This window comes from Hevea brasiliensis, chromosome 18 (genome assembly GCF_030052815.1).
Source record: "Hevea brasiliensis isolate MT/VB/25A 57/8 chromosome 18, ASM3005281v1, whole genome shotgun sequence".
In the NCBI taxonomy this organism is placed as follows: Eukaryota; Viridiplantae; Streptophyta; class Magnoliopsida; order Malpighiales; family Euphorbiaceae; genus Hevea; species Hevea brasiliensis.
The window spans coordinates 48598918-48611080 of record NC_079510.1 but is presented as its reverse complement, the minus strand read 5'-3'; the positions used below and the strand labels follow the sequence as shown (position 1 = coordinate 48611080).

Here is a 12163-nt window from a genome sequence, read left to right as displayed (position 1 = left end):
AGGAACATGAAACTTTGGACAAGTAGAAGGAGCATGATATGAGAGCTAAGTGTTACATGCTTGCTTCCATGAGTAATGAGTTACAGAAGCAGCATGAGAACATGTTGAGTGCGAGTGAGATCCTCCTTCACCTACAAGAGTTGTATGGTGAGCACAGCAGGAATGCTAGGTATGAGATATCTAGACAGCTATTTCGTATGAGGATGTCTGAGGGACAGAATATTGGGGATCATGTCCACAAGATGATTCGGCTGATTGAGCAGTTGGAACATCTTGACTTCAACATGGATTTCCAGCTGCAGACAGATTTGATCCTTGATCCTTCCACGAGTCTTTTGGAAATTTTGTGACAATTTTTCATTTGACTCAACAGGAATGCACCTTAGCTGGTTTACTCAACATTCTGGTTATTGCCCAAAAGAATATCTTAGGGCAATAAAGGAAAAGAGGTAGCTTTGATTGCATCTTCTTCTACTGGAAAGTCCAACAAGAAGAAGGGCAATAAGAAAAAGAAACCTCAGATTCCTGGTCCTTCCAAGAAGATAGCCAAACAGAAAAACAAAGATCAAAGTTGACAAAGGTAAAGGAAAGTGTTTCCACTATCAGCAGGAAAGTGTTTTCATTGCCAGCAGGAAAGTGTTTCCACTGCCAGCAGGAAAGTGTTTCCACTCTCCAGAGTCTAGCAATCTAAAAGAATACAATGCCATGATGAAAATCAACTCAAAATTCAAAATATATTTGGCACTTAAGATTAGGTCATGTTGCAGAAGATAGGATTGCAAAATTGGAGAAAATGGGGATTCTATCCTCATTGGGCTCTGAGCTTACTCCAACTTGTGAATCTTGCCTTCAGGGTAAAATGACTAGATCACCCTTTGTTGGACAAGGGCTAAGGGCTGAAAATATTTTGGAGCTAATACATAGTGATGTATGTAATCCATTTACAGAAATGGTTAAAGGCGACTTTCATTACTTTATTACCTTTACTGATGATAAATCAAGGTTTGGGCATTTGTATTTGATGAAATACAAACATGAATCCTTTGAAAAGTTCAAAGAATTTAAATTTGAAGTAAAAAATCAAACAGAAAAGAGTATTAAAGCTCTTCGATCAAATCGTGGAGGTGAATATTTGAGTACTGAATTTGATGAATACTTGAGAGAGCACGGCATTGTTTCCCAGTTGACTCCTCCAGGAACGCCACAGCTGAATGGTGTATCTGAAAGGAGAAATCGTACCCTATTGGATATGGTACGTAGTATGATGAGCTATACTGATATGCTAATCTCCTTTTGGGGATTTGCATTAGAATCAGCTTTGTATATTCTGAAAAGGATTTCATCAAAATCAGTTTCTTCCACACCTTATGAGATATGGCATCGAAGAAAACCAAGTCTTAAGCATGTTAAGATTTGGGGTTGTCCAGTTTATATCAAAAAGCTGAACACTGATAAATTGGAGACCAGATCAGAAAAGGGTCGATTTTTTGGATATCCAAAAGATAGTTTTGGATATTATTTTTATTTGCCTACTTCACAAAAGGTTGTGATAATTAGAGATGCCACATTTCTTGAACAACAGTTTATTCAAGGAGGAGGCAAAGGAAGGCAAATACAGTTAGAATTGGAGAATTCTGACCAACCAACAGATCAGATGGATATAGATCCATCTAGTCAATCTATACCCATTGATGAAACATCTACAGCTGTTCCTTGTAGAACAACCAGGTTATCTCACCCACCAGTGAGATATGGTTTCCTCCATGAAGAAGAAAAAGAATTGTCTACTCATGAAGAAATAGATCATGGAGATGATCCACTTACCTATGAAGAAGCTATATCAGATATAGACTCTTCAAAATGGATTGATGCTATGAAATCCAAGATTGATTCCATGTATAAGAATCAAGTTTGGGATCTTGTTGACCCACCTGAAGGTATTGTACCTATAGGGAACAAATGGGTTTTCAAGAAGAAAATTGGTTCTGATGGAAAGGTAGAGACCTATAAGGCAAGGCTAGTAGCGAAAGGGTTTCGCCAAAGGCAAGGAATCGACTATGAGGAGACTTTCTACTTTGTTGCCATGCTTAAATCAATTAGGATTTTATTAGCAATAGCTGCATACTATGATTATGAGATTTGGCAGATGGATGTCAAAACAGCTTTTCTCAATGGATACATTGAAGAAAACATTTTCATGGAACAACCTAGGGGTTTTGAATCCCAAGATGGTTCCAAGGTATGCAAGCTAAAGCGGTCCATTTATGGGTTGAAATAAGCTTCGAGGAGTTAGAACACCCGTTTTGATGAAGCCATTAAATCCTTTGATTTTATAAAAAATGAGGATGACCCATGTGTATATAAGAAGGTTAGTGACAGTGCTATCACTTTCCTTGTCTTATATGTGGATGACTTACTGTTGATGGGTAATGACATAGGTATGTTGACAACTGTAAAGGTATGGTTGTCAAATACATTCTCCATGAAAGACTTAGGGGAGGCAACCTATATTCTTGGGATTCGCATCTATAGAGATAGAGCGAAAAGAATAATTGATTTATCCCAAAGTCTATACTTAGAAAAGGTGTTAAAGAGGTTTAACATGCTTGATTCCAAGAGAGGATTGTTACCAGTGAGACATGGTATCCATCTTTCTAAAGAGATGTCTCCAAAGACACCTGAAGAAAGAGATAAGATGGTCAGGATTCCATATGCTTCGGCTATTGGAAGTTTAATGTATGCAATGTTGTGTACTAGGCTGGATATCTCATATGCTGTTAGTTTGACTAGCAGGTATCAATCCAATCCAGGTTTGGAATACTGGATATCTGTCAAGAATATCTTTAAGTACTTGAGAAGAACTAAGGATTTATTCTTGATCTATGGAGGTGGAGACTTGCAATTGGATGATTATACTGATTCTGATTTCCAATCAGATATCGATGATAGAAAGTCTACCTCTGGATATGTGTTCATTTGTAATGGAGGTGCAGTCAGTTGGAAGAGTTCCAAACAGAACACGACTGCAGATTCTACTACAGAGGCTGAGTATATTACTGCATCAGATGCTGCAAAGGAAGCTATTTGGATAAAGAAGTTCGTGACAGAACTTATAGTAGTTCCTTCCATTGAGTCAGCAGTTCCACTACACTGTGACAACAATGGAGCAGTCATACAGGCTAAGGAAGCAAGGTCTCACCAAAAATCCAAACACATAGAAAGGCGCTACCACATTATCAGAGAAATAGTTGGGCGAGGCGATATAGCCATGTAGAAAATAGCATCAGCTGAAAATCCAGCTGATCCATTCACTAAGCCTACGTCACAGACTCAGCTAGACCGACATCTTGAGAAGATAGGTCTAAGATATTATAATGAATGGCTCTAGTGCTAGTGGGAGATTGTTAGTAGTATGCCCTAGAGCATATCATTTAGTATGTATCTTGTACATGTTTTATTAATAAAAGACATTTCCACTTTTCCATTTACATAATATATTTATGTGTAATAGAAAAGGTCCATTGATATTTTGTTAGAAATTCTATTCTTAAGTTGTTAAGAATATGAGTGACAGTATTTTTAGTACAAAGTATCATAAATAGGTTCACAATCGAGGATACTTCATAATAAGGACATGACTTATCCAGAAAGATTGTATTCATGTTTGTTCCCAAGTTATTTATATGAGATATGAATAAGATAGAATGGTGAGTCTCATGCCATATAACAAACATGATAGGCACTTATACATGATAAGTAGGCCGAACCAGTGACACTTATGACAAACACATGGAGTTTACTCTTGTCAATGTTTTGTCATAAATCATATCAGTGCATATAATCTTTAGACCTAAGATAGCACAGTTATCTTGTATATAGGTAGTTTGAGTTTGATACTGCTTTCATACTTGTATTGTGTATGGGTATATGGGCATGTGTTGGCTCCTACTAGTTATATATGGAGGTAGGTGTTGATCAAGATGGAATCTGTTCCTCTAAGTAAATAGAGATAAAATCCTATGTTCATTTAATTGTTCTTAATGTTTCAAGTTCCTGGCTAGAACAGATAGATTTATTTAGAAAAGAGTTTCTAATGAAAAAATCTTTTTAATTAAGAACTGGAATTAAAAGAGAACATAATATTCATAGCAAATGGGGTTTGACATAAACCATGACTCCAGCTTGAGTTGGAATTTTGTAACAGAGAGATTCTAGTGCATGGTAACATATGATTATAGGTTCATTTAAGGTAAATCTTATTACTAATTGGGTGTCCATGGCATGCTATGCTAGGTATTAACCATGGTCTATGAGTTGCATAAAATGATTTAGAGAAATCATTTATGGTAAGAAAGAGTTCTGATGATATTAAGAGTTGATATCATGTCTCATTGCCAATTAGTGATGAGCCTAGTAAGTCACAAACATACACAAGTTATCACCTATTTAAATATGATTTAATTAATTAATTAAAGAGTTTAATTGATTAATTAAATAGGTTTGATTTGCAATTAGATTGCAAAGTCCCTAGCATGACTTGAAACCAAATCTAGATTATTGGATGTATAGTATAAGTTAAATTTATATTTAAAGTATTTAAATATGAATTTAATTAATGAGAAATTAATTAATAGAGATTATTAATTAATTCATATTTGATATAAATTAATTAGAAGAAGAAAAAAATAATTATTTTGGGTTGAGAACTCAAAATTAAGATACAGGGGTATTTTGGTCATTTCACAGTATGACACGTGGCACCATGAGATGATGACACATGGGATTATACATAAGATTGCCAAATATTTTTTTTAATCATATAAGATGATTAAAATCAAGATTAAATATAGGTTTGACACTTGGCACAATGTGATTGGGTCACTTAAACCTAGAGCTAATCAAAGGGTGACATGTGGTAAGGGTTTAATGTGTTAACCTAGCTATATAAGTGTTGTTATGAAGAGAAAATAAAATAACCAGCAGCCACTCCTCCTTTGTCACGCCATTTTGAGGCTCTCCATCTATTCTTCTTCATCTCTCATCAATTCAAAGAGATTAGCCACCAATCTCTTGAATTAAGAATACTAAAAATTATTTCTAGTGTCCTGTTTACATCTCTAATCTCTTAAAAGGCAGAACTTAAATTTCTAATTAATAGAAAAAGCTTTAGAAGCTGTTAAAGGGCTGCCATAGGTGTTCTTGGTGTAGACAAGCTAGAGGGGCAACATCTGGTGTCCTGAAGACGAATCTCAAAGGCACAGAAATGCTACAGTGCATCAAGAGGTTAGTGTAATCGTTCTTGATTTACTCTAGGATTCTAAAATTAATCTGATTAATTTAAAAATCTTAAATGGCAAATACAGATCAAAAAATATATTAAAAGAATTTTAATATATTGTTTATCATTGAAATCAAATAGATAAAAATAAATATTTCATGATGCAAGTGACCTTAGATAAAAAATTTTAAATTTAATGGTTTAAACTTTTGTTTTTCACGCTTCCGTTCCTTCAAGACTTTCATTGGCCAAGACCAGGTTTCGATTGTGCTGAAGCAGCAGGACCATACGTTCGCCATTCACCTGATCAAGATCATAATCAATGTGGTGCACAGAGGCATGAGAGAAGCCAGGGAGGGAATGATCTAATTAGTCTTAATTTCATCACGCACAGCAATTCCCCATCACCAGCCAACAGTTATACGTTACACACAACACCGACAACATTGAAGGTACCTAAACGCTGACTCTCATGATTTTTTTATATAGATATGATTTTTATATAAATGGACTGAAAATAATAGATTTAGTTAGAATCCAAAACCACCAGGAAAAAAAAGGGTTAAATTATAAATGGGCTGAAAGAGTCCTTAAGCCCACTAACAGCTCAACTGGTTGGTTTTGAACTTTGTATTTTCTTTATTTTAATAAACAAAAACTGTAGTTTTCCACCTTTCGATGTCGAACTCAACTTGCCTAGAAGCCTCACGTGAACTTGAAAATAATTGACCCTTTTTTAAGGATGCACAGACATTAATTAACATTTTCACTGATATGTGCGCTTAGGTCATTTCTTTAGGAAAATTCAAACCACGTGCTTTAAGTTTTGTTTTAGAAGATTAAGACCACCTAAATATACTTAATTAGCAGCTAATAACAAACTAATGACGGAAATTCTGAAATTTTATAATATACATGTATACTATTTTATTTTTTTATTATTTATTATTTGTTGACAGATGATTCAGCTTGGAAGAAGAAAAGATTGGAAAAGTAAAAAACAAAGACTGGCTTGGTTAATCAGGAGAAGGGATCCACCAAAAGCAATAATTGACGACTCTGATGAGGTCAATATGTGCTTTGGTCATTGCATCTAGAAAGGTCTCCCTTTCTTCTGTTCATCTAGGCGTTGTCATCCATCTAGCTTTAAATAATGATACCCTCTATTACAATCTTGCCATTGTTTACCACATCAATAACAATTTCCCCAGAAATTTCTAACTTTGTATGTGTAAATAAAGTGTATATAATGTTATCCAACTAAGTAAAATTATAAGTGAAGTTGGGGTAATTTCATTAATTAAAAAAGTTAACCATTAATTGCTAAGGAAAAAAGTGACTTTGGTGGAGTCCTTGCTACTTTCTCCTTCGTAACTTCACTAGACTTCACATTTGGCAAGTGAAAAAAGACACTTTATTTGCTAAAGGGATACGATTGACTAGGCTAAAATAAGAGCCATTGAATTATTGAGATACTTTTTCCATGCAATCATTTTCCATGTGTTGTCTTCTTCTTCATTGCAAAATTTTGGCTTAATTAGCATAGTCCAGTCCAGGCCACCATTGAAAATTCTTCAACGACTTCTTGTTTACAGTGTATCTATACAGGTTCCTGTCCGTCAAATTTTTTTCAATTCTTCCTCTTGGTAATAATCAGGGTTACAGTTTGGATCACCTTCTGATTATTAGGTAGAAAAGATTATTGATCAGTCAGATTTTCAATACTCTTGAAGAGAGAGAGGAGTGCATTCTCGTAAAATCACAAGAAATTAGGAGCAATATTGTAGTTGTATTAGTAACACCCACCAACCAAGAAGGAAAAAAGGGAAACCCAATAAGCTCATCACTTTCCTTCCACCTTCCTTGGTTCCTACAAATAAAATTCCAAGAATCCTCATCAGCCTCTCTCATATATTCCAAAGTTTCTATCCAAATCTTGAATCCATTTTCCACAAGCTTCATTCTTTAGTCTTCCTCCAGGCCATGGAGAATCGAAAACACATGGTTCTAACCTCTCAAAGTGAGCTTCCATTTAATGAGAATGACTCACAAGACATGGTCATATACCAAATGATAAACGAAGCCACACCACCCAACAGTTCACATATGCCACAAAGAATAAACCAGATTAACGCATCAAACATGTTCCAACCGGCGAAGACCATAGCCAAGAAGCACTACAGGGGAGTGAGGCGTCGTCCCTGGGGCAAATACGCAGCTGAAATTCGCGACTCCACACGACATGGTGCTCGTGTATGGCTAGGTACGTTCGAGACGGCGGAGGAGGCTGCTTTGGCTTATGATAGGGCGGCTTTTAGTATGCGTGGCTCTAAGGCCCTCCTGAATTTCCCAGCTGAAGTTGTGATAGCTGCAACCACACCTCAAAAACTTAAGCCAAATTTGATTAGAAATAACTTGGAAACCAGTGGCAGCTCTAGCACTGTGTCGATTAATGGGGCACCACAATTGGAGTCGGAGAGCGGTACAACCGGGGAGTCCGGAGATGTGAGTTCTGATCATTTGCTTAGAGTTTGTTGATCAGATGAGATGAGCATCCAAATCTTATCATGTTATTATAGATGTGAATTAATATTAAGTATATTTTAGAGAGCATGCTTTGCAACCATTGGCCATTACAGCAAGAGTGAGTTTTGGTTTACCCAAATTGTAACCATTACGCACATATATATATTTCTCCAGTGTCAGTATAAACACAGAGAGTTGTTATCATATAATTCAGTCTTTAATAAATAAATGGTTTATTTGTGCAAGAGAGTGTTGTTTCAAGAGCAATATGCATCTAATTTACTCCATTTGCGATCTTGTATTGGCCATTGTAGGAGATTTGGATGCATGTGTTGAGTTTAGCATTTTATTTTTTTGAAAAGAAAGCACGTAAAACTCTAAAATAGTTAAAACTAGATTTTTTTTTCTTGTTCTTCCTCGTGCAGAATTCATCTAATAATTATTTTAACGCACAATATTTGATGTAAGCAACAGGACTAATTCAGTATTTTAAAATTATTTATCTTAAATATATAATATATCGATATGAAAAAATTACGTTTTTAAAGAGAAATTAAATTTCAATTCAAAATTTAACTTGAATTTTTTTTTTTAAAAAAAAAAAGAATTATAATGTCATGATGAAAAGTAGAACAAGACCAAGAAATTTTCGAAGGAACTGTACATCGACTAGTCTTCAACATGTTAAAATTAATTTTCCCTTAAACTTGTCAAAGGATCCAAGAACCTGGTTGACGTGCATGGGATGCCTATCTTTATCTTGATTAATTGTCGGAATAGAAAATTTGAACAAAGTTATAGTCATCAAATCGGACAAAAACTATTAAGGTTACCAAATTGGAAACGCATGTATCAAGTTGCTAGCAAGTCCCGCAAACTCTCTACTTCAAACGGTCAAAATTGGAAACGGTGGCTGCTATTCACTGCATAATAATAATATAATAATAATAATAATCTCCTCTAATCTCAGTCTCATTCTACCATTTCTAAATTAGAAAAATAATTATATTTTACCTTAATTATAATTCTTTATTTTAAAAACAGGTGGCTGTCAATCAAGCTTAAATTGTATTAAATTAACTAAAATCTTCAAATTTTAATTTCATTAAATTAAAGTTAATTAATAATTAAAATTCTTTTATAAATTTAATGAATTGAATATGATGATTAATAGATTATGCAATTGAATACAAATAATATTTTTCATTTAATAACGCTCATTATAAAAGATTATAAATCTAAACTATTCATAATTGGGAAACTCAAACAGCGAGAGCTCTTGCGCTCTCTGCTTTATTTGTGTGGTTAGACATTAATTAATAATTAATGTCCTGCGATTCGAGTAACAGAGGAAGTGACGTGTAACAATTAATGGTGCCGTTTTGCACGTTGGCAACATGCGGGTTCGGCATATGTGTACACCCATGAAGCAGGGGCAGAGGGATGTTCCCCTTTATTGTGTCGTTTTGCACGTTGGTTCTGATGCGTACTAGACGAAATTTGGGCGTTTAGAGGGCCATGTGTTGCAAAATTAGGATATTGCTCTAACAAAGAGACAAGATAGGATAATGTGAAGCAAACCCAAATTTCATTGCAACTTCACAGGGCAAAACAAAGACATCAATTTTATTAAGCGACACCTTTTACTTTTACAATGGAAAAATGCATCAGAATATATATTGATGTCGATCACAAATTCAAATAATGAAACATATATATATAATTGATACGTGTCTTCCGTGTCAACAGATGTCAAATTCAATAATCATTGTCATTGAGTTTTTATTTAATTGACGCTTCAATATTTTACATTGGTTATAAAAAGTATGTGTATTAAATTTATATAAAAATATAAATTTTATTAAAATTATTATAATTTGGGTAATGGTTCATTAAATTCATTGTATATGTATTTTTTATCTTTTCAATAGAAAAAAATAAAAAATTTGTGTGGATCAAGGTAATATGTGGTGTAATGTGTGATTGGCCTGGTGGATTGATGTTTTGGTGTTCAACAACATCGTTGTAGAAAGTACGTGTATTGAATTTATATAAAAATAAAAATTTTATCAAAATTATTATAATTTTAGCAGTGTCCATTCCTATAACTAAACCCGATGTGCGTACTTCTTTATCTTCTCGACGGGAAAAATTTTTTTTTCTTATTTAGTTAAAATAATCATTGATTGTTATTTCACTCATGGTGATTGAAAAATTTTTAGATTTACATTTGTGGTGATTGAAACCATATTGAATAGTTTTAAATTGAAACTAGTCCAAGCCATGAGGCCCACTGAATCGGCCCATTTCTAGGTCTACATGCACAAGGCCATGGTGATCGTTCACCCATAAATAAATGGTACTTGTTTCAATAGCTATTCCCCTGCAACTCACGTATTAGTGAAAAATGAACAATTTACAAAGCAAATATATACCTGTCTAGAAATAAACCCAGACCACCCCAATGCCTAAGTATATGGTTTGTCCATATATCTAACAATTTATGCAAACAAGTATTTACCTAAACAAACACCATAATCTCCGATATCATTTTTCTATTGATACCTGAATAATCATAAGGAAGAAAGCAAACTGTCCAAATAATCAATGCCCAGGTCCTGAAATTCTAACACATCAAACTCATTTCCAAACGTCGACTCTTCCACACTAGCCATTCTCTTTAATGCAGGCTCTTCACCCATCATGTCCTTACTACTACTCTCTTCCCAGTCTCTTGACACCCTTTTTCTATGGCTTAAAACATTATTGCCATAGCTGCCCCCAAGAAATTTGCAGGAATTCTCCCTCGCTTTATTACTAGTTGTTGATGAAAGATTGAAATCATTGTTGTTGGAGTAGTCGATGCCCATAGCCTTAGCAACTGTTTCAAATGGGAAGTTGAGATATGCCTTTGGTCCTCTGATTCTTAAAGCAGCCTTGTCATAAGCTAAAGCTGCTTCTTCAGCTGTATCGAAAGTTCCAAGCCAAACTCTAGCTCCTTTCCTTGATGAGTCCCTTATCTCTGCTGCATATTTACCCCAAGGCCTCCTTCTCACTCCCCTGTAGTGTCTTGGAGCCGTTTTCTCTCCTCTGACAGTATTCATCAATTTGGAGCTTTTGTTCTCTGAACTATAAACGGAAGCAGGACCCGTAATATTTTCGCAAGTGGGGATTATTCCTGCAAGAAGTTCCTCCCAGGCCTCAGCTCCCATTGACACCCACCTTCCTAGACTTGGAAGCCTTTGAAGGATCTCCATTGAACCTTCTCTCCCGTCAAGACTTGGCAACCCTTCCCATGATTTGGAATCCTCTTGAGCATGATTGCTTGTTCGCTTGTCTCCTTCATCGTCTCCATTAATGAAGCTTGCCCATACATCCTCCAATAGATGATGGTGATTGTGATCACTTTGGATGGTCATGTTCTGCATAACAGTTGATGAGGAAAAAAAATTAAGAGGGAACAAAAAAAAAATTGTGATTAGGTCATATTTATAAAAGGTTATATATGTATGTGTAATCTGTTAACAGCTAAGCTATGCTTATCTTACTCCATCAATGAAAAATCCAGTTGGAAGCTTGTGTTTTAATCCATTAACCAGCTAAAGTCTTGGGGGATATTAGAATAATTTGAACAACAAGAAAGAGGTGGATTTGTGCATTTGAAGGCTCCTTTGTTGACTTGTGCATATGCTCTATTAATCATTTTTGAGAGTTAATTTATTCTGGTGCTGTGTACATGCATATCTTATTAGAAGACCTTCTAGTAACTCATGATCATTATTACATATTAACAGGAAGGAAGGATTCGAGAGCTGGCTAGCTAGCTAGAGAATCCGCTCGATTTTGTATTGCTGTTGCATTGGTGGATTTTGGCATGCCAGAAATATGCATGCATGATAGGAAATATTCTTACAGTTTTTTTTTTTTTTTTTTGGTATATCTGAATTTCTTAAGCAGATCGAATTGTTTGAATAATACGAGATAGAAAATTTTGATTAATGGGTTTTTGTTCCATGTAGAGATAGACACCAAATGGGTACAGGATGGATTTTTCATTACCCTTACCCGTCCCACTAAGAAAATATAATACCCATGCATGCATGTTCTAAGCATGAAAACTAAAAAATAATTAAATAATTTTCTTTAATAATATTTTCTTTAACCTAACAACTATAATTTCAAATGGAGCCTAAATAGGATCGAGTCAAGAAAAATTGCCACAGCTAATCCCTACTAGTTAAATATTCTCAAACATATCCATAAAAATGAACTTTTGAAAATTCTCCTTGTCAAAGTAAACCTTTAAAGACACTAATTTAAATATTTTGATACCCTTGTTGTGTCACTAAAGTACCATTA

The 12163-nt window shown here is 34.8% G+C and overlaps 2 protein-coding genes across 2 annotated transcripts; one reads left to right on the top strand and one right to left on the bottom strand.

The window, feature by feature from the left end:
• Positions 1–6929: 6929 nt before the first annotated feature.
• Positions 6930–8049, top strand: LOC110673596 (pathogenesis-related genes transcriptional activator PTI5). Its single transcript, XM_021836728.2, has one exon. The coding sequence runs from the start codon at positions 7262–7264 to the stop codon at positions 7814–7816; it is 555 nt and encodes a 184-aa protein (XP_021692420.2). The 5' UTR covers positions 6930–7261; the 3' UTR covers positions 7817–8049.
• A 2112-nt stretch (positions 8050–10161) lies between these two features.
• LOC110673632 (ethylene-responsive transcription factor ERF091-like) lies at positions 10162–11600 on the bottom strand. Its single transcript, XM_021836766.2, has one exon. The coding sequence runs from the start codon at positions 11230–11232 to the stop codon at positions 10378–10380; it is 855 nt and encodes a 284-aa protein (XP_021692458.2). The 5' UTR covers positions 11233–11600; the 3' UTR covers positions 10162–10377.
• Between the last annotated feature and the right edge of the window lie 563 nt (positions 11601–12163).